Below are 22,869 nucleotides of genomic sequence, written 5' to 3'. Positions count from 1 at the left end.
CGTACCGCGATAACTGTGGTGACTTGTGTGGTTTAATATGGTCGTGCAGAGTCTTCACTATGGACTTGTGGGTAACAACATCATCCGACGTCCTCGCCAGAGAAATCAAGTCACACAGCAAACGGAAACTTCCGCCGAGAGGGACGATAGAAGAAGAATCGTCTTCTGCTTCCCCACCTCGACGATGTCGTTAGCGATGAAATAAAAGCTGCTGCGCAAAAAGTTCAAAGTTGTCCCAGCATACTCCGGGACCTTTCCATACGACGTAGCCACGATTAGAAAAATCCTCGTCGCCAATTGTGATGTCTTTGTTATAACGATGTGGAGATGCAGATAGGATCAAGCACCATCTTTATTCCAGTCAACGGCAACACAGGCTTCACTCGGCCCCAGTCCCACCCACAGCTGCCTCACTCGGCCCCACCCACAGCCTCCTCACTCGGCCCCGCCCACAGCTGCCTCACTCGGCTCCTCCCACAGCAACCTCACTCGGCCCCGCCCACAGCGGCCTCTCGCTCCCCTCTCCCCATGGCGGCCTACCTCGACGTGGCCCACAGTAGCCCCACTCGGCACTACAATATGAGATAACAGCGTACCACTGCCTACATAAATCGATGAAGGGAATAACACAACGTCTGGAAAGTGTTCCACATCTGCAAAGAGTGAAGAACTGGATTTTGTAAGTTTAACGAGTGTGGAGTTATTGGAAGAATGTCCTGGCAAACATCAGGGAGTTTTTGGGAGTTTCAGAGGACAGAGAGAGTAGAGGAAGCTAGATCGGAGGAGACGCGTGAACAAATCGGAGAGGCCACCGACCTGCCTGCGATGAAAGGGTAACGCACCTTGTACTGCTTCTGTTAACTGCAGATAACATTGTGATAACGATATATTTCAGTACGTACAGTTGAAAACTCATAGAAATCCGATATTAATTGGAGTAAACAGCAAAAGCATTGTAAATAGGAAATGTCAGTACCGTGTTGAGATCGATTTTAGGCAATTTTTTACTTATTTGGATCAAAAGAATGTTTTAAATTCCAATTCATAACACCTCAGGTAAATAATGCATCTTCTTACCTTGAATCTGGCGATGAGGTCGTATCTTGTAAGTAGATCATAAACAATAAATTTCAGTGCATGGTCTCCACTTGCTTCATTCAATGCAAAAACATTGAAAGACCACTTGTCTATGTTCTGAGTGAAGAAACATAAAACTTTCCAGGTTTTACTTGCAAAACGAGAAGAGCTCAAAGTAAAATTCTGACAATACAACAATCTCAAAGGTACATCGTTTTATTGTCTTCATCCCTCCAATGGGCTGGCATCATCGTCTAGACACTATGGGTACTCACCATCCAATGGGCTGGCAACATCGTCTAGGGGTACTCACCACTCCAATGGGCTGGCAACATCGTCTAGGGGTACTCACCATCCAATGGGCTGGCAACATCGTCTAGGGGTACTCACCATCCAATGGGCAGACAGCATCATCGTCTGGGGGTACTCACCACGAGGGGTATGTGCACTCGCCTTTGAGCTGTCTAGCCTGGGTTCAAATGTCGGCTCAGTTATAAACTGTATTCTTGATGATTCACAGGCAGGGCAACACATCAATGTGTGCAGTCCATCATATTGACATTAAGCTGGGTGTGCTGTTTGCCAGCATTAGTTGGCACATTTTAGAGATCCCACGGTGGTTTCCGTTACGAGGAGGGTAGTTATCACCAGCACCCTGAACGTATTGCAAATTCCTGTTTTAACTTACAAGAGTGAACTGTAGCATAACCATGCTCCCAGCAATGCAAACCAGCAGCCAAATGCTGCACAATAAATGAAGATGACCAATCCATTTCACTCCATGACAAATGTCATTGATGATGCCATGCATGGGGAACAAACCACTGACCTTCAAGACCGATATCACTCCTGGTGGATAATTCAGCCCAATCATGCTCGATGTGCGTCGATACATCCTGGGGAGCAGTGCAGGAAAGGATATTTCTGAGAACTTGAAAAGGTTGGAGAAGGATATGTGGAGGGGGTTATTCCATACCCATAACCTGACTCTGGGTACCCCAAGCAAAAATGCAGAATGTGGTTGAGGTCAACGAAGAGGGGGACAAGGGGTGGTTATTCCATACCCATAACCTGACACTGGGTACCCCAAGCAAGAATGCAGAATGTGGTTGAGTTCGACGAAGAGGAGGACAGGGGGTGTTTATTCCATACCCATAACCTGACTCTGGGTACCCCAAGCAAGAATGCAGAATGTGGTTGAGTTCGACGAAGAGGAGGACAGGGGGTGGTTATTCCATACCCATAACCTGACTCTGGGTACCCCAAGCAAGAATGCAGAATGTGGTTGAGTTCGACGAAGAGGGGGACAGGGGGTGGTTATTCCATACCCATAACCTGACACTGGGTACACCAAGCATGAATGCAGAATGTGGTTGAGGTCGACGAAGAGGGGGACAGGGGGTGGTTATTCCATACCCACAACCTGACTCTGGGTACCCCAAGCAAGAATGCAGAATGTGGTTGAGGTCGACCAAGAGGGGGATAGGGGGTGGTTATTCCATACCCATAACCTGACTCTGGAGTACCCCAAGCAAGAATGCAGAATGTGGTTGAGGTCGACCAAGAGGGGGATAGGGGGTGGTTATTCCATACCCATAACCTGACACTGGGTACCCCAAGCAAGAATGCAGAATGTGGTTGAGGTCGACCAAGAGGGGGACAGGGGGAGGTTATTCGATACCCATAACCTGACTCTGGGTACCCCAAGCAAGAATGCAGAATGTTGTTGAGGTCGACGAAGAGGGGGACAGGGGGAGTTTATTCCATACCCATAACCTGACACTGGGTACCCCAAGCAAGAATGCAGAATGTGGTTGAGGTCGACGAAGAGGGGGACAGGGGGAGGTTATTCCATACCCATAACCTGACTCTGGGTACCCCAAGCAAGAATGCAGAATGTGGTTGAGGTCGAGGAAGAGGGGGACAGGGGGAGGTTATTCCATACCCATAACCTGACACTGGGTACCCCAAGCAAGAATGCAGAATGTGGTTGAGGTCGACGAAGAGGAGGACAGGGGGAGGTTATTCCATACCCATAACCTGACTCTGGGTACCCCAAGCAATAATGCAGAATGTGGTTGAGGTCGAGGAAGAGGGGGACAGGGGGAGGTTATTCCATACCCATAACCTGACACTGGGTACCCCAAGCAAGAATGCAGAATGTGGTTGAGTTCGACGAAGAGGAGGACAGGGGGAGGTTATTCCATACCCATAACCTGACTCTGGGTACCCCAAGCAAGAATGCAGAATGTGGTTGAGGTCGACGAAGAGGGGGATAGGGGGAGGTTATTCCATACCCATAACCTGACACTGGGTACCCCAAGCAAGAATGCAGAATGTGGTTGAGTTCGACGAAGAGGGGGACAGGGGGAGGTTATTCCATACCCATAACCTGACTCTGGGTACCCCAAGCAAGAATGCAGAATGTGGTTGAGTTCGACGAAGAGGGGGATAGGGGGAGGTTATTCCATACCCATAACCTGACACTGGGTACCCCAAGCAAGAATGCAGAATGTGGTTGAGTTCGACGAAGAGGAGGACAGGGGGTGTTTATTCCATACCCATAACCTGACTCTGGGTACCCCAAGCAAGAATGCAGAATGTGGTTGAGTTCGACGAAGAGGAGGACTAGGGGGTGGTTATTCCATACCCATAACCTGACTCTGGGTACCCCAAGCAAGAATGCAGAATGTGGTTGAGTTCGACGAAGAGGGGGACAGGGGGTGGTTATTCCATACCCATAACCTGACACTGGGTACACCAAGAATGAATGCAGAATGTGGTTGAGGTCGACGAAGAGGGGGACAGGGGGTGGTTATTCCATACCCATAACCTGACTCTGGAGTACCCCAAGCAAGAATGCAGAATGTGGTTGAGGTCGACCAAGAGGGGGATAGGGGGTGGTTATTCCATACCCATAACCTGACACTGGGTACCCCAAGCAAGAATGCAGAATGTGGTTGAGGTCGACCAAGAGGGGGACAGGGGGAGGTTATTCGATACCCATAACCTGACTCTGGGTACCCCAAGCAAGAATGCAGAATGTTGTTGAGGTCGACGAAGAGGAGGACTAGGGGGTGGTTATTCCATACCCATAACCTGACTCTGGGTACCCCAAGCAAGAATGCAGAATGTGGTTGAGTTCGACGAAGAGGGGGACAGGGGGTGGTTATTCCATACCCATAACCTGACACTGGGTACACCAAGAATGAATGCAGAATGTGGTTGAGGTCGACGAAGAGGGGGACAGGGGGTGGTTATTCCATACCCATAACCTGACTCTGGAGTACCCCAAGCAAGAATGCAGAATGTGGTTGAGGTCGACCAAGAGGGGGATAGGGGGTGGTTATTCCATACCCATAACCTGACACTGGGTACCCCAAGCAAGAATGCAGAATGTGGTTGAGTTCGACGAAGAGGGGGACAGGGGGAGTTTATTCCATACCCATAACCTGACACTGGGTACCCCAAGCAAGAATGCAGAATGTGGTTGAGGTCGACGAAGAGGGGGACAGGGGGAGGTTATTCCATACCCATAACCTGACTCTGGGTACCCCAAGCAAGAATGCAGAATGTGGTTGAGGTCGAGGAAGAGGGGGACAGGGGGAGGTTATCCTTTGTTTTCACTGACGTCACAGTTACCCATCTCGCATTGCACGGCAGCCATTTTGATACCCAAGCTAATCTGTCCGTGTGCGCTGATATTGATTTGTTGCGTTGGTTTATGGTGAATGCGGATCGCAAAAAGTCTGTTTTATAAAGTAATTTTGTTTGTTTTGTCACGTTCATGTGGAGTGTGGTGCCATCTAGTTTATATTACGTATTGTTGCCCAACAAACACAGAACATTCGGTTTAAGTTTGCCGTGGACCAGTGAACTGGTGAACACCTGGTCAGTGGGTCAACCTGCAACCAACTACCTGTAGAACAGACTTGGAGTGTACGTAAGGATACGGTAGATCCAGGCTTGAGTATGGCTAGCAGTGTGAGTGCCAACCTTGGCTACCAAGAGACGCTCCCCCCGGACGTTCTTGTTCGTTACAAAGAGAAGATTTCTGTCATTGGGTGTGACCCTTATGGTCTATCAAATGATCAATTTGAGAAGAATGTGAGCAAGTGGCCTCAGGTGACCCACAGTGGCCTCAGGTGACCCACGTAGGGTGTTCAGAATAACTAAAAATGTGTCGAGAGACACAGCTGATGCCCTCCCCATTAAAATAAATACAAGGCGAGTTATTAAGTCCAAATACATGGCCAAAAAAGTGAAATATTCAATCAACAGTCAATATTTTATATTTAAATGTCACTATCACTGATATCATAAAAACCAAATATTGTATTCAATATCATTAATGATTATAGTAATTGTATGGTTATACAATGAAACATGTTCTTACTTACTGTTAACAAAATGCTCGGAGCAGACAGGTGTGCGATCCCACTGTGATTCTGTTTGGATGTCACTGCGATTGATGGCAGCCTTCCACAAACGCCGCCTCTCTTCACTTAAATTTCTTGTTTCCTCACCCTCATTCAGTAGAAGTTTGGGCGTTTTGTAAAACTTAACTCCTGGTCTAATGCCTGGCCTGTTTGATCAACGAAATACGCCGCAAATTGGCATGACTGGTCGTGAACAAAAACTATTTAATGTGAATCCGCTGACGACGTTGACGTTGTTCGAGAGGGTATCAAAATGGCCGAGGTGTCCCAGGGTGCCCTGCGCGCGTGCTCCGATGACGTCACAAGAAAACAAAGAATTCCATACCCATAACCTGACACTGGGTACCCCAAGCAAGAATGCAGAATGTGGTTGAGGTCGACGAAGAGGAGGACAGGGGGAGGTTATTCCATACCCATAACCTGACTCTGGGTACCCCAAGCAAGAATGCAGAATGTGGTTGAGGTCGAGGAAGAGGGGGACAGGGGGAGGTTATTCCATACCCATAACCTGACACTGGGTACCCCAAGCAAGAATGCAGAATGTGGTTGAGTTCGACGAAGAGGAGGACAGGGGGAGGTTATTCCATACCCATAACCTGACTCTGGGTACCCCAAGCAAGAATGCAGAATGTGGTTGAGGTCGACGAAGAGGGGGATAGGGGGAGGTTATTCCATACCCATAACGTGACACTGGGTACCCCAAGCAAGAATGCAGAATGTGGTTGAGTTCGACGAAGAGGGGGACAGGGGGAAGTTATTCCATACCCATAACCTGACACTGGGTACCCCAAGCAAGAATGCAGAATGTGGTTGAGTTCGACGAAGAGGAGGACAGGGGGAGGTTATTCCATACCCATAACCTGACTCTGGGTACCCCAAGCAAGAATGCAGAATGTGGTTGAGTTCGACGAAGAGGGGGACAGGGGGAGGTTATTCCATACCCATAACCTGACTCTGGGTACCCCAAGCAAGAATGCAGAATGTGGTTGAGTTCGACGAAGAGGGGGATAGGGGGAGGTTATTCCATACCCATAACCTGACTCTGGGTACCCCAAGCAAGAATGCAGAATGTGGTTGAGTTCGACGAAGAGGGGGACAGGGGGAGGTTATTCCATACCCATAACCTGACACTGGGTACCCCAAGCAAGAATGCAGAATGTGGTTGAGTTCGACGAAGAGGGGGACAGGGGGAGGTTATTCCATACCCATAACCTGACTCTGGGTACCCCAAGCAAGAATGCAGAATGTGGTTGAGTTCGACGAAGAGGGGGACAGGGGGAGGTTATTCCATACCCATAACCTGACACTGGGTACACCAAGCAAGAATGCAGAATGTGGTTGAGTTCGACGAAGAGGGGGATAGGGGGAGGTTATTCCATACCCATAACCTGACTCTGGGTACCCCAAGCAAGAATGCAGAATGTGGTTGAGGTCGACGAAGATGGGGACAGGGGGAGGTTATTCCACACACATAACCTGACTCTGGGTACCCCAAGCAAGAATGCAGAATGTGGTTGAGGTCGACTAAGCCGTTTTGGATTCCATACATTCTGAACAGACGTAGAGATCCACAGACATCACCTTCTTTTAGTTCGAGTACAGATAGTTCAGAACACCATTAAGACAATTAAGTGAGTGTGACACAAACTATTTACGGCGAAGCCCATAGGGCAAAGCGGTCTAGAACACTGTTTGTCCGTATGTATGTATGTATGTATGCAGTGGCGGATCCAGGGGGGGGGGTGCAGGGGGTGCGCCCCCCCCCCCCCTTCGCAACGCAACGGCATGGATGTGCTGGAGGCATACGCTACATGGAAGTGCTGGAGGCATACTCTACATGGATGTGCTGGAGGCATACTCTACATGGATGTGCTGGAGGCATACTCTACATGGATGTGCTGGAGGCATAGTCTACATGGATGTGCTGGAGGCATACTCTACATGGATGTGCTGGAGGCATACTCTACATGGATGTGCTGGAGGCATACTCGATATGGATGTGCTGGAGGCATACTCTACATGCATGTGCTGGAGGCATACTCTACATGGATGTGCTGGAGGCATACTCTACATGCATGTGCGGGAGGAATACTCTACATGGATGTGCTGGAGGCATACTCTACATGGATGTGCTGGAGGCATACTCTACATGGATGTGCTGGAGGCATACTCTACATGGATGTGCTGGAGGCATATTCAACATGGATGTGCTGGAGGCATACTCTACATGGATGTGCTGGAGGCATACTCTACATGCATGTGCTGGAGGAATACTCTACATGGATGTGCTGGAGGCATACTCTACATGGATGTGCTGGAGGCATACTCTACATGGATGTGCTGGAGGCATACTCTACATGGATGTGCTGGAGGAATACTCTATATGGATGTGCTGGAGGCATACTCTACATGGATGTGCTGGAGGCATACTCGATATGGATGTGCTGGAGGCATACTCTACATGCATGTGCTGGAGGAATACTCTACATGGATGTGCTGGAGGCATACTCTACAAGGATGTGCTGGAGGCATACTCTACAAGGATGTGCTGGAGGCATACTCTACATGGATGTGCTGGAGGCATACTCTACATGGATGTGCTGGAGGCATACACTACATGGATGTGCTGGAGGCATACCCTACATGGATGTGCTGGAGGCATACTCTACACAGATGTGCTGGAGGCATACTCTACATGGATGTGCTGGAGGCATACTCTACAAGGATGTGCTGGAGGCATACTCTACATGGATGTGCTGGAGGCATACTCTACATGGATGTGCTGGAGGCATACACTACATGGATGTGCTGGAGGCATACCCTACATGGATGTGCTGGAGGCATACTCTACACAGATGTGCTGGAGGCATACTCTACATGGATGTGCTGGAGGCATACTCTACATGGGTGTGCTGGAGGCATAATCTACATGGATGTGCTGGAGGCATAATCTACATGGATGTGCTGGAGGCATACGCTACATGGATGTGCTGGAGGCATACCTTACATGGATGTGCTGGAGGCATACCTTACATGGATGTGCTGGAGGCATACCTTACATGGATGTGCTGGATGCATACTCTACATGCATGTGCTGGAGGCATACTCTACAAGGATGTGCTGGAGGCATACTCTACATGGATGTGCTGGAGGCATACTCTACATGGATGTGCTGGAGGCATACTCTACATGGATGTGCTGGAGGCATACTCTACATGGATGTGCTGGAGGCATAATCTATAATTGACGACAAGAAGGACGCGCTCACTCAACTCCCGTCAAATGCTGAAACTGAATTCTCTCTTTGGTTCGATCACGCTGAGGCCATGATAGAATCTGTTGGAGGTGGCGTCACAATGCCGAGAGTTGTAAAACGACAAATCCATCGTCCAAACACCGCCGCCAATACTACCTTGCTCTTCTACCTCAGAAACATGTCCATTCCATCACCTCAGACAGGAAGTGGACACCCGATTCTGTGCTGAAACCGGGAAGGTAGCGATCTGTTTCCGCTGATGCATCTGCAGTAATCGCCGATACCTGCGACATTCCAGCCCGACATCAGAGGCTGTTGCTTTGGAAAAACGACATGGAACATCCCGCAGGACTGATAAATGAGCTTAGAGACTGGCAGGTGTTTTGGAGAAGGAGACCCAACAACACGCTTCCACGCACATTCATGGATTGGTTCTGCGCAGTAGATGGATGCACCTACTCCATGTTGGATGCACCCTCCCTGTCGGCTCCTGTGAGGCCGAACGCTCATTTTCTTGCCTGCGTCGTCTGAAGACCTTCCTAAGATATTCCATGGGAGAAGGTCGGATGGCATCTCTGGCCCTCATGAACATACACCATGACGTCACCATATCCCCACATGATGTGTGTGACATTTTCATTCAGAAACACAAGCGCCGTCTATTCCAAAATAGCATAATTGCCGATTAATAAAATAAACAAGCTGCTCTTGTTTGTTGCTATCTCACAAAGCAAGATCCACTCGATTGTTGCTATCTCACAAAGCAAGCTACACTCGATTGTTGCCATCTCACAAAGCAAGCTACACTCGATTGTTGCTATCTCACAAAGCAAGCTACACTCGATTGTTGCTATCTCACAAAGCAAGCTACACTCGATTGTTGCTATCTCACAAAGCAAGCTACACTCGATTGTTGCTATCTCACAAAGCAAGCTCTACTCGCTATCTCACAAAGCAAGATCCACTCGTTTGTTGCTATCTCACAAAGCAAGATCCACTCGTTTGTTGCTATCTCACAAAGCAAGCTCTATTCGCTATCTCACAAAGCAAGATCCACTCGTTTGTTGCTATCTCACAAAGCAAGATCCACTCGTTTGTTGCTATCTCACAAAGCAAGCTACACTCGATTGTTGCTATCTCACAAAGCAAGCGACACTCGATTGCTGCTATCTCACAAAGCAACCTCCACTCGTTTGTTGCTATCTCACAAAGCAAGCTACACTCGATTGTTGCTATCTCACAAAGCAAGCTCCACTCGTTTGCTGCTATCTCACAAAGCAAGCTACACTCGATTGTTGCTATCTCACAAAGCAAGCTACACTCGATTGTTGCTATCTCACAAAGCAAGCTACACTCGATTGTTGCCATCTCACAAAGCAAGCTACACTCGATTGTTGCTATCTCACAAAGCAAGCTACACTCGATTGTTGCTATCTCACAAAGCAAGCTACACTCGATTGTTGCTATCTCACAAAGCAAGCTACACTCGATTGTTGCTATCTCACAAAGCAAGCTACACTCGATTGTTGCTATCTCACAAAGCAAGCTACACTCGATTGTTGCTGTCTCACAAAGCAAGCTCCACTCGTTTGCTGCTATCTCACAAAGCAAGCTCCACTCGTTTGTTGCTATCTCACAAAGCAAGCTGCACTCGATTGTTGCTATCTCACAAAACAAGCTACACTCGATTGTTGCTATCTCACAAAGCAAGCTACACTCGATTGTTGCTATCTCATAAAGCAAGCTACACTCGATTGTTGCTATCTCACAAAGCAAGCTACACTCGATTGTTGCTATCTCACAAAGCAAGCAACACTCGATTGTTGCTATCTCACAAAGCAAGCTACACTCGATTGCTGCTATCTCACAAAGCAACCTACACTCGATTGCTGCTATCTCACAAAGCAACCTCCACTCGTTTGTTGCTATCTCACAAAGCAAGCTACACTCGATTGTTGCTATCTCACAAAGCAAGCTACACTCGATTGTTGCTATCTCACAAAGCAAGCTACACTCGATTGTTGCTATCTCACAAAGCAAGCTACACTCGATTGTTGCTATCTCACAAAGCAAGCTACACTCGATTGCTGCTATCTCACAAAGCAAGATCCACTCGTTTGTTGCTATCTCACAAAGCAAGCTACACTCGATTGTTGCTATCTCACAAAGCAAGCTACACTCGATTGTTGCTATCTCACAAAGCAAGCTACACTCGATTGCTGTAATCTCACAAAGCAACCTCCACTCGTTTGTTGCTATCTCACAAAGCAAGCTACACTCGATTGTTGCTATCTCACAAAGCAAGCTACACTCGATTGCTGCTATCTCACAAAGCAACCTCCACTCGTTTGTTGCTATCTCACAAAGCAAGCTACACTCGATTGTTGCTATCTCACAAAGCAAGCTACACTCGATTGTTGCTATCTCACAAAGCAAGCTACACTCGATTGTTGCTATCTCACAAAGCAAGCTACACTCGATTGTTGCTATCTCACAAAGCAAGCTACACTCGATTGTTGCTATCTCACAAAGCAAGCTACACTCGATTGTTGCGATCTCACAAAGCAAGCTACACTCGATTGTTGCTATCTCACAAAGCAAGCTCCACTCGTTTGCTGCTATCTCACAAAGCAAGCTCCACTCGTTTGTTGCTATCTCACAAAGCAAGCTGCACTCGATTGTTGCTATCTCACAAAGCAAGCTGCACTCGATTGTTGCTATCTCACAAAGCAAGCTACACTCGATTGTTGCTATCTCACAAAGCAAGCTACACTCGATTGCTGCTATCTCACAAAGCAACCTCCACTCGATTGTTGCTATCTCACAAAGCAAGCTACACTCGATTGTTGCTATCTCACAAAGCAAGCTCCACTCGTTTGTTGCTATCTCACAAAGCAAGCTCCACTCGATTGTTGCTATCTCACAAAGCAAGCCCCACTCGTTTGTTGCTATCTCACAAAGCAAGCTCCACTCGTTTGTTGCTATCTCACGAAACAATCTAAACTCGTTTGTTGCTATCTCATGAAACAAGCTCCACTCGTTTGCTGCTATCTCACAAAGCAAGCTCTACTCGCTATCTCACAAAGCAAGCTCCACTCGATTGTTGCTATCTCACAAAGCAAGCTCCACTCATTTGTTGCTATCTCACAAAGCAAGCTCCACTCGTTTGCTGCTATCTCACGAAACAAGCTCCACTCGTTTGTTGCTATCTCGCGAAAACAAGCTCCACTGGTTTGTTGCTATCTCACGAAACAAGCTCCACTCGTTTGTTGCTATCTCACAAAGCAAGCTCCACTCGATTGTTGCTATCTCACGAAACAATCTACACTCGTTTGTTGCTATCTCACGAAACAAGCTCCACTCGTTTGTTGCTATCTCACGAAACAATCTACATGTTTGTTGCTATCTCACAAAGCAAGCTCCACTCGTTTGTTGCTATATCACAAAGCAAGCTACACTCGATTGTTGCTATCTCACAAAGCAAGCTACACTCGTTTGCTGCTATCTCACGAAACAAGCTCCACTCGTTTGTTGCTATCTCACGAAACAATCTACACGTTTGTTGCTATCTCACAAAGCAAGCTCCACTCGTTTGTTGCTATCTCACAAATCAAGCTACACTCGTTTGTTGCTATCTCACAAAGCAAGCTCCACTCGATTGTTGCTATCTCACAAAGCAAGCTCCACTCGATTGTTGCTATCTCACAAAGCAAGCTCCACTCGATTGTTGCTATCTCACAAAGCAAGCTACACTCGTTTGCTGCTATCTCACGAAACAATCTACACTCGTTTGTTGCTATCTCACAAATCAAGCTGCACTCGTTTGTTGCTATCTCACAAAGCAAGCTCCACTTGATTGTTGCTATCTCACAAAGCAAGCTCCACTCGATTGTTGCTATCTCACAAAGCAAGCTACACTCGATTGTTGCTATCTCACAAAGCAAGCCCCACTCGTTTGTTGCTTTCTCACGAAGCAAGCTTCACTCGTTTGTTGCTATCTCACAAAGCAAGCTCCACTCGATTGTTGCTATCTCACAAAGCAAGCTCCACTCGATTGTTGCTATCTCACAAAACAAGCTCCACTCATTTGTTGCTATCTCACAAAGCAAGCTCCACTCGTTTGTTGCTATCTCACAAAGCTAGCTACACTTGTTTGTTGCTATCTCACAAATCAAGCTCCACTCGTTGGTTGCTATCTCACAAAGCAAGCTCCACTCGATTGTTGCTATCTCACAAAGCAAGCTCCACTCGATTGTTGCTATCTCACAAAGCAAGCTCCACTCGATTGTTGCTATCTCACAAAGCTAGCTACACTTGTTTGTTGCTATCTCACAAATCAAGCTCCACTCGTTGGTTGCTATCTCACAAAGCAAGCTTCACTCGATTGTTGCTATCTCACAAAGCAAGCTCCACTCGATTGTTGCTATCTCACAAAGCAAGCTCCACTCGATTGTTGCTATCTCACAAAGCAAGCTCCACTCGATTGTTGCTATCTCACAAAGCAAGCTCCACTCGATTGTTGCTATCTCACAAAGCAAGCTACACTCGTTTGCTGCTATCTCACGAAACAATCTACACTCGTTTGTTGCTATCTCACAAATCAAGCTGCACTCGTTTGTTGCTATCTCACAAAGCAAGCTCCACTCGATTGTTGCTATCTCACAAAGCAAGCTCCACTCGATTGTTGCTATCTCACAAAGCAAGCTCCACTCAATTGTTGCTATCTCACAAAGCAAGCTACACTCGTTTGCTGCTATCTCACAAAGCAAGCTCCACTCGTTTGTTGCTTTCTCACGAAGCAAGTTTCACTCTTTTGTTGCTATTTCACAAAGCTAGCTACACTCGTTTGTTGCTATCTCACAAAGCAAGCTCCACTCGATTGTTGCTATCTCACGAAGCAAGCTTCACTCGTTTGTTGCTATCTCACAAAGCAAGCTCCACTCGATTGTTGCTATCTCACAAAGCAAGCTCCACTCGATTGTTGCTATCTCACAAAGCAAGCTCCACTCGATTGTTGCTTTCTCACGAAGCTAGCTACACTCATTTGTTGCTTTCACACGAAGCTAGCTCCACTCGATTGTTGCTATCTCACAAAGCTCGCTACACTCGTTTGTTGCTATCTCACAAAGCAAGCTCCACTCGATTGTTGCTATCTCACGAAGCAAGCTTCACTCGTTTGTTGCTATCTCACAAAGCAAGCTCCACTCGTTTGTTGCTTTCTCACGAAGCAAGCTCCACTCGATTGTTGCTATCTCACAAAGCAAGCTCCACTCGATTGTTGCTTTCTCACGAAGCAAGCTTCACTCGTTTGTTGCTATCTCACAATGCAAGCTCCACTTGATTGTTGCTATCTCACAAAGCAAGCTCCACTCGATTGTTGCTATCTCACAAAGCAAGCTCCACTCATTTGTTGCTATCTCACAAAGCTAGCTACACTCGTTTGTTGCTTTCTCACGAAGCAAGCTTCACTCGTTTGTTGCTATCTCACAAAGCAAGCTCCACTCGATTGTTGCTATCTCACAAAGCAAGCTCCACTCGATTGTTGCTATCTCACAAAGCAAGCTCCACTCGTTTGTTGCTATCTCACAAAGCAAGCTCCACTCGTTTGTTACTTTCTCACAAAGCAAGCTTCACTCGTTTGTTGCTATCTCACAAAGCAAGCTTCACTCGATTGTTGCTATCTCACAAATCAAGCTCCACTCGATTGTTGCTATCTCACAAAGCAAGCTTCACTCGTTTGTTGCTATCTCACAAAACAATCTACACTCGTTTGTTGCTATCTCACAAAGCAAGCTCCACTCGTTTGTTGCTATCTCACAAAGCAAGCTCCACTCGATTGTTGCTATCTCACAAAGCAAGCTCCACTCGATTGTTGCTATCTCACAAAGCAAGCTCCACTCGTTTGTTGCTATCTCACAAAGCAAGCTCCACTCGTTTGTTGCTTTCTCACGAAGCAAGCTTCACTCGTTTGTTGCTATCTCACAAAGCAAGCTTCACTCGATTGTTGCTATCTCACAAAGCAAGCTCCACTCGATTGTTGCTATCTCACAAAGCAAGCTTCACTCGTTTGTTGCTATCTCACAAAACAATCTACACTCGTTTGTTGCTATCTCACAAAGCAAGCTCCACTCGTTTGTTGCTATCTCACGAAGCAAGCTACACTCGATTGTTGCTGTCTCACAAAGCAAGATGCTCTAGTTTTGGTGTACTCGTTTTGGTACACTCGTTTGTTGCTATCTCACGAAGCAAGCTCGACTCGTTTGTTGCTATCTCACGAAACAATCTACACTCGTTTGTTGCTATCTCACAAAGTAAGCTCCACTCGTTTGTTGCTATCTCACAAAGTAAGCTCCACTCGTTTGTTGCTATCTCACGAAACAATCTACACTCGTTTGTTGCTATCTCACGAAGCAAGCTCCACTCGTTTGTTGCTATCTCACGAAGCAACCTGCTCTTGTTTTGGTACACTCGTTTTGGTGCACTCGTTTGTTGCTATCTCACGAAGCAAGCGACACACGTTTGCTGCTATCTCATGAAGCAAGCTCCACTCGATTGTTGCTGTCTCACAAAGCAAGATGCTCTTGTTTTGGTGTACTCGTTTTGGTACACTCGTTTGTTGCTATCTCACAAAGCAAGCTACACTCGTTTGTTGCTATCTCACAAAGCAATCTGCTCTTGTTTTGGTGTACTCGTTTTGGTACACTCGTTTGTTGCTATCTCACGAAGCAAGCTCCACTCGTTTGTTGCTATTTCACAAAGCTAGCTACACTCGTTTGTTGCTATCTCACAAAGCAAGCTCCACTCGATTGTTGCTATCTCACGAAGCAAGCTTCACTCGATTGTTGCTATCTCACAAAGCAAGCTCCACTCGATTGTTGCTATCTCACAAAGCAAGCTCCACTCGATTGTTGCTATCTCACAAAGCAAGCTCCACTCGATTGTTGCTTTCTCACGAAGCTAGCTACACTCGTTTGTTGCTTTCACACGAAGCTAGCTCCACTCGATTGTTGCTATCTCACAAAGCTCGCTACACTCGTTTGTTGCTATCTCACAAAGCAAGCTCCACTCGATTGTTGCTATCTCACGAAGCAAGCTTCACTCGTTTGTTGCTATCTCACAAAGCAAGCTCCACTCGTTTGTTGCTTTCTCACGAAGCAAGCTCCACTCGATTGTTGCTATCTCACAAAGCAAGCTACACTCGTTTGTTGCTATATCACAAAGCAAGCTCCACTCGATTGTTGCTATCTCACGAAGCAAGCTTCACTCGTTTGTTGCTATCTCACAAAGCAAGCTCCACTCGATTGTTGCTATCTCACAAAGCAAGCTACACTCGATTGTTGCTATCTCACAAAGCAAGCTCCACTCGATTGTTGCTATCTCACGAAGCAAGCTTCACTCGTTTGTTGCTATCTCACAAAGCAAGCTCCACTCGTTTGTTGCTTTCTCACGAAGCAAGCTCCACTCGATTGTTGCTATCTCACAAAGCAAGCTACACTCGTTTGTTGCTATATCACAAAGCAAGCTCCACTCGTTTGTTGCTTTCTCACGAAGCAAGCTTCACTCGTTTGTTGCTATCTCACAAAGCAAGCTCCACTCGATTGTTGCTATCTCACAAAGCAAGCTACACTCGATTGTTGCTATCTCACAAAGCAAGCTCCACTCGTTTGTTGCTATCTCACGAAGCAAGCTTCACTCGTTTGTTGCTATCTCACAATGCAATCTACACTCGTTTGTTGCTATCTCACAAAGTAAGCTCCACTCATTTGTTGCTATCTCACAAAGTAAGTTCCACTCGTTTGTTGCTATCTCACGAAACAATCTACACTCGTTTGTTGCTATCTCACGAAGCAAGCGACACACGTTTGCTGCTATCTCATGAAGCAAGCTCCACTCGATTGTTGCTGTCTCACAAAGCAAGATGCTCTTGTTTTGGTGTACTCGTTTTGGTACACTCGTTTGTTGCTATCTCACAAAGCAAGCTACACTCGTTTGTTGCTATCTCACAAAGCAATCTGCTCTTGTTTTGGTGTACTCGTTTTGGTACACTCGTTTGTTGCTATCTCACGAAGCAAGCTCCACTCGTTTGTTGCTATCTCACGAAGCAAGCTCCACTCGTTTGTTGCTATCTCACGAAGCAAGCTACACTCGTTTGTTGCTATCTCACAAAGCAAGCTACACTCGTTTGTTGCTATCTCACAAAGCAAGCTCCACTCGTTTGTTGCTATCTCACGAGGCCACCTGCTCTTGTTTTGGTACACTCGTTTGTTGCTCGTCTGTAACAGGCTGTGTTATGGGCTGCCACAATCTGAGGTCCATCAGCCATATATATGTACTAAACACTGCTGCTCGAATTATTGAAAGAGTTCCAAGAAGCCAACATATTTCACAAATCCTATATATAAAAAAACTTTGCATTGAAAACAATCGTTTTCAGGATCCTTATCCTCATATATAAAGCACAAAGCCACATGAGCCCGGCCTACATAATGCACATGATCTCCCCTTACTGTGTGTACCAGCAGACCAGCGCGCACATTGAGATATACAGCTAAATCCCTTCTCAGTGATTCCAAAAGTCTCAACTCACTACTATGGTGATCAAACATTTGAAGTAGCTTGCTATTCATCGATGTAGCTTGTGCCTTTATTTATTTTCCTCTCGCTTTTTAAAACTAAAATGCCATACGCTCCACAAACTCTTAACCTGAACCAAATTTCAAAAATGAAACGGCGGAATTCAGCTTCGCAGCAGTGCCGACTGCTAAAAAGTGTATTTCCTGAAAAAGTGTCTTTGGGCATCCCCGGACTTCTCCGAGCTGTGTTTAGTACGACCCGTTGAGATGCCCGGAGTGTCCCACTATGTCCGAATTCGACAAATGAACACTTTTTAACAGTCAGAACGAACTGCTGCCGAGTTCAATTCTGCAGCTAAAATTTTGAAATTCAGTTCACGTGAAGAGATTCTCGAGATTTGCAGAAATTAACTAAAGGCACAAATACTGGTGTTTATAAGCATTGCGATGTATACAGGAATACAGCAATATTGTAGCTGTAGGTATGAAGATCAGCTATATTAGGCTACCATTCGTAGATATGAAGCTCTATTGTACAGAAACCGACCTGTTCTAAGACAAGGCGTACTTGAGTGGAGTGGACAAAATGACGGAATGAAGGCCACCCAAGCTGAGCGACCTGAATGCAGGCTAACCAAAGGTAAGCCTGTTAGCGTAAATGATCTTCATCAACACACCCAAACACCCAGTTTTCATTCATGCAATCTCTTGGAGGTCAAGAAGTATGCCTGCAAAGTTCGAGACTGCTAGGTTTCATGGTGTTAGAGTTATGGAGATGCGCGTGCGCACACACACACACACGCACGCACGCACACACGCATGCACTTTTATTATTGTAGATAATACGTTCCCTGTAGATACGTACCTCTCAACAAAAATACCAGCTTGCACAGCATGCACAATGCTTCGGAAACGTGGCCTCTCCTCGGATCGTTTCAGCATTAGGCCCATTTGGCGTGTAAATGTGGAGGCAAGCCAATCGCGCACCTCTGAGGGTATAACATCGGAGCGAAAATCACTGAGTTCATCTTCTGTATCCAGCAAACGCCTGCATTCCACAACATCATATGACAGGGCTCAGGTTTTCCAAGAGTTTGGAAAAATGCAAAAAAGAATTCTGCTTTCATAATACTCCTGTTATAGAGCATTTCCATTAAAAAAAAAGAAGACATTTACATTTTTGTAAATTTTTGTTTTTGTTAGAAATGCCGAAATAACATTTGTTTCTGGGAGAATATAAATAAATCATTCATTTCAGAGGGTCATTTCTCAGATGGGTCGGAATTGTGAGGAATGTCTTATTTTCTTTAGTGGAGTGATATTGTGTCCCAGCCCCGAGCTTTTTACTGTTACCCTGCGCTCGTGAAGCAAAAGCGAGGTTAAGCAATCGGGTGTGTGGAGACATACGTACGTGTCTACCTTTTGTTAAGAGCGCACATCGAAAACCGTTCAGCAGAGGAAACTGAAACTTACCATGTCAAATGACGATTTGATATAACTGACACCCTTTTGAGGTGAACAAATGCCAAAAGGTCAACGTAGGCCAAATTTCTCAAATTGTCTATTTTCATCTGATTGACTTGGAATTTGAACAGGATTTTCATATCAGTTCACTGAATTCATCCACTCATTATTTTTGAGTTCAACATAGGCCAAATTTCCAATATCCAGATTCATTACACATTATCATCACTGTTTAAATCATCACAAATGACCCTCATTTGTATTCCGATACCCAGATTCTACCCCCAGTGGGAATGAGTGATCACAATTGTGTAAAGATATGCTTATTCGGGGCCCCACAGCGTAATATCATAAGAAACAAGTAAACGAAATAACATGTTTTAGGGCACACACTTTTTCTTTTTCTTTTTAAGTTTTAAACCTTTTTTAAATTTTATTTTGAAAATTAAATGTTGCTAGATGAAAATGTACCAGAAAAGAGGACAGTGGGCCAAATTTCAACTCTCTAGGACGTATGTAACCTAGAAAACGAACGGCTCAAAGATTTGAAACTGGACAAACAAGGTTCAGATTAAGTTAAATAAAAGTGTGTAAAAAGATAATATGTCCCCTTAAAGATAGTGATATGTGAAATTTTGGTAAATTAATAACGCGATTCACATGGGAGCAGGTATTTAATGCATTGATCTGATACAAAATGTGACATTTTATGTAAAATAGTCAAAGGACAACTTGATGAGCGTCTACCAACACAAGTTATCGATTTTCATAAGAGTGATGAACCATGGATAACTTTTGAAGTTAAGTCCATCATAAAGCTAAGTCCATCATCAAGGTAATACAGGTAATCAAGGTGATACAGCTAATCAAGGTGATAGAGCTAACCAAGGTGATACAGCTCTTTGGCATTACCTCAGACATAAGACCATATTATCTATTTCTCAAGCTAAGATTATTTTAATACCAGGGTTCGCAAACGAAAATGTGATAATCCTGCAGGTTGGTATAAACATATTAACTATTTATTAAAGGTCCACAGGACCCCAGTGTCTATAGTGATACCAGGTATTGATTCTGATAATCCTGCAGGTTGGTATAAACATATTCAATATTTATTTAAGGTCCACAGGACCCAGTCTCTATAACGATACAAGGTATTGATTCTGATAACTAGCGTGACTCGGCGCGCCTCACCACACGTTGTTTCAGAGGGATAGGCATCTGTGACCATTTCGGTGTATTTTGGGCCTTTTGTGTCTTCATGGTGTTTTGGGTCTTCAGGGCCATTTGGGTCTTCAGGGTCTTTTGGATCCTCTGGTCCTTTAAGGGTATTTTGGGTCTTTGGGGTATTTGGGGTCTTTTGTGTTTCAGTGTCTTCAGGGGCTTTTGCATCTTAAGGGTCTTTTGTTTCCTCTGGGTCTTCAAGAGCCTTTGGGGTATTTTGGCTCTTCAGGGTATTTTGGCTCTTCGGGGTATTTAAGGGTATTTTGGGTCTAAATGGTCTTTAAGGGTCTTTGGGGTCTTCAGGGTGTTTTGGGTCTTGTGGGTCTACAGGGTCTTTTAGGTCTTTTGGGTGTTTTGGGTCTTCGGGGTGTTTGGGTCTTTTTGGGTCTTCGGGATCTTTTTGGGTCTTTGGGGTGTTTTGGGTCTTTGGGGTGTTTTGGGTCTTTGGGGTGTTTTGGGTCTTCGGGGTGTTTTGGTTCTTCTGGGTGTTTTGGTTCTTCGGGGTGTTTTGGGTCTTCGGGGCGTTTTGGGTCTTTGGGGGTGTTTTGGGTCTTTGGGGTGTTTTGGGTCTTTGGGGTGTTTTGGGTCTTCGGCGTGTTTTGGGTCTTCGGGGTGTTTTGGGTCTTTGGGGTGTTTTGGGTCTTTGGGGTGTTTTCAGTCTTCAGGGTGTTTTGGCTCTTTGGGGTGTTTTGGGTCTTCAGGATATTTTGGGTCTTCTAGGTCTTCGGCAATATTTGGGTCTTCAGGGTATTTTGGATCCTCTGGGCCTTCATGGGTATTTTTGGTCATTGGGGTGTTTTGGGTCTTCAGGCTCTTTAGGGTATTTTGGGTATTCAGGGTGTTTTGGGTCTTCTGGGTGTTTTGGGTCTTCGGGGTGCTTTGGGTCTTCACTGTGTTTTGTTCTTCAGGGTGTTTTGGGTCTTCAGGGTGTTTTGGGTCTTCGGGGTGTTTTGGGTCTTCGGGGTGTTTTGGGTCTTCGGGGTGTTTTTGGTCTTCGGGGTGTTTTGGGTCTTCGGGGTGTTTTGGGTCTTCGGGGTGTTTTGGTCTTCAGGGTGTTTTGGGTCTTCGGGGTGTTTTGGGTCTTTGGGGTGTTTTGGGTCTTTGGGGTGTTTTGGGTCTTTGGGGTGTTTTGGGTCTTTGAGGTATTTTTGGTCTTCGGGGTGTTTTGGGTCTTCGGGGTGTTTTGGGTCCTCGGGGTGTTTTGGGTCGTTGTGGTGTTTTGTGTCTTTGTGGTGTTTGGGGTCTTCAGGGCGTTTTGGGTCTTTGGGGTGTTTTGGGTCTTTGGGGTGTTTTGGATCTTTGGGGTGTTTTGGGTCTTTGGGGTGTTTTGGGTCTTCGGGGTGTTTTGGGTCTTCAGGGTGTTTTGGGTCTTCAGGGTCTTTTGGATCCTCTGGGCTTTTGAGGGCATTTTAGGTCTTTGGGGAGTTTTGGGTCTTCGGGATGTTTGGGGTCTTCGGGGTGTTGTGGTCTTTGGGGCGTTTTGGGTCTTTGGGGTGTTTTGGGTCTTCGGGGTATTTTGGGTCTTCTATGTCATCGGCACCATTTGGGTCTTCGGGGTTTTTGGATCCTCTGGGCCTTTAAGGGTATTTTGGGTCTTTGGAGTGTTTTAGGTCTTTGGGCTCTATGGGGTCTTTTGGGTCTTCAGGGTGTTTTGGGTCTTCAGGGTGTTTTGGGTATTTGGGGTGTTTTTGGGTCTTTGGGGTGTTTTGGGTCTTCGGGGTGTTTTGGGTCTTCGGGGTGTTTTGGGTGTTCGTGGTGTTTTGTGTCTTTGTGGTGTTTGGGGTCTTCGGGGCGTTTTGTGTCTTTGGGGTGTTTTGGGTCTTTGGGGTGTTTTGGGTCTTTGGGGTGTTTTGGGTCTTCAGGGTGTTTTGGGTATTTGGGGTGTTTTGGGTCGACAGGGTCTTTTAGGTATTTTGGGTATTTTGGGTCTTCGGGGTGTTTTGGGTATTCAGGGTCTTTTTGGGTCTTCGGGATCTTTTTGGGTCGTTGGGGTATTTTGGGTCGTTGGGGTATTTTGTGTCTTTGGGGTGTTTTGGGTCTTTGGGGTGTTTTGGGTCTTTGGGTGTTTTGGGTCTTCGGAGTGTTTTGGGTCTTCGGGGTGTTATGGGTCTTTTGGGTGTTTGGGGTCTTCGGGGCGTTTTGGGTTTTTGGGATGTTTTCAGTCTTCGGGGTGTTTTCAGTCTTCGGGGTGTTTTGGCCCTTTGGGGTGTTTTGGGTCTTCGGGATATTTTGGGTTTGTTTTTTTTTTTTTTTTTTTTTGTATACAGAGTCGAGGCTCGTGAAAGAGCTAACATTTATCAAAGAAACAAATCAAACAAGCAAACAAAGTATATAAAAAGGGGAGCGGTCGACAAGATGGGAAGAGAAGGGGAGGAAGCACACAAACACAACATTTGAGAGCAGGGACATCGGGAGATGTTTTTGGAGGGAGAGGGCCTGGGGGGAGGCAGGATAGGTATAAAACGAAAGGACACCAAGGACTTCCAGGAAAGAAGTCAAAAGTCACCTCAAAAAAGTGGATTTGGAGTGAAATTAGCGGGGGTAGAAAAGATCAAGGTTTTGGATTGGGGAAGATAAGATGGTGGTGGTGAACCTTGATGGTGTGAACTTGATGGTGATGGTCTTGATGGTGGTGAACAGCCGTTTTAAAGACCTGGAGGGAGGAGTGGGATTGAAGAGAGTGAGGGAGTTTGTTCCAGAGGCGGGAGAAAAGAGGAATGAAGGAGTGAAGGTGAGCAGAGAGTCTTGATTTTGGCAGTTTAACCATAAGAGGGTTGCAGGCAGCTCTTGTGCGACCTGCAGGAATATTTGGGGGACAGAGCCCAGAGAGAGCTGG

General features: G+C 46.0%; 1 protein-coding gene across 1 annotated transcript in view; it reads right to left on the bottom strand.

Moving 5' to 3' along the window:
• Positions 1-22,869, bottom strand: part of LOC137430930 (dual specificity calcium/calmodulin-dependent 3',5'-cyclic nucleotide phosphodiesterase 1A-like) — a 400,001-nt gene that overhangs the window by 283,968 nt on the left and 93,164 nt on the right. The window contains exons 4-6 of the mRNA XM_078782637.1: positions 18,211-18,393; positions 1,907-1,973; positions 1,078-1,194 (exon numbers count right to left, since the gene is read on the bottom strand). Coding sequence (XP_078638763.1) covers positions 1,078-1,194; positions 1,907-1,973; positions 18,211-18,393 — 367 coding nt within the window. The remainder of the gene's footprint in view (positions 1-1,077; positions 1,195-1,906; positions 1,974-18,210; positions 18,394-22,869) is intronic.

The sequence above is a fragment of the Myxine glutinosa genome, chromosome 7 (assembly GCF_964187855.1).
Source record: "Myxine glutinosa chromosome 7, kmMyxGlut1.1, whole genome shotgun sequence".
Lineage (NCBI taxonomy): Eukaryota > Metazoa > Chordata > Myxini > Myxiniformes > Myxinidae > Myxine > Myxine glutinosa.
Note: the sequence above shows the minus strand (reverse complement) of the source record. Positions and strands in the feature narration are given on the sequence as shown.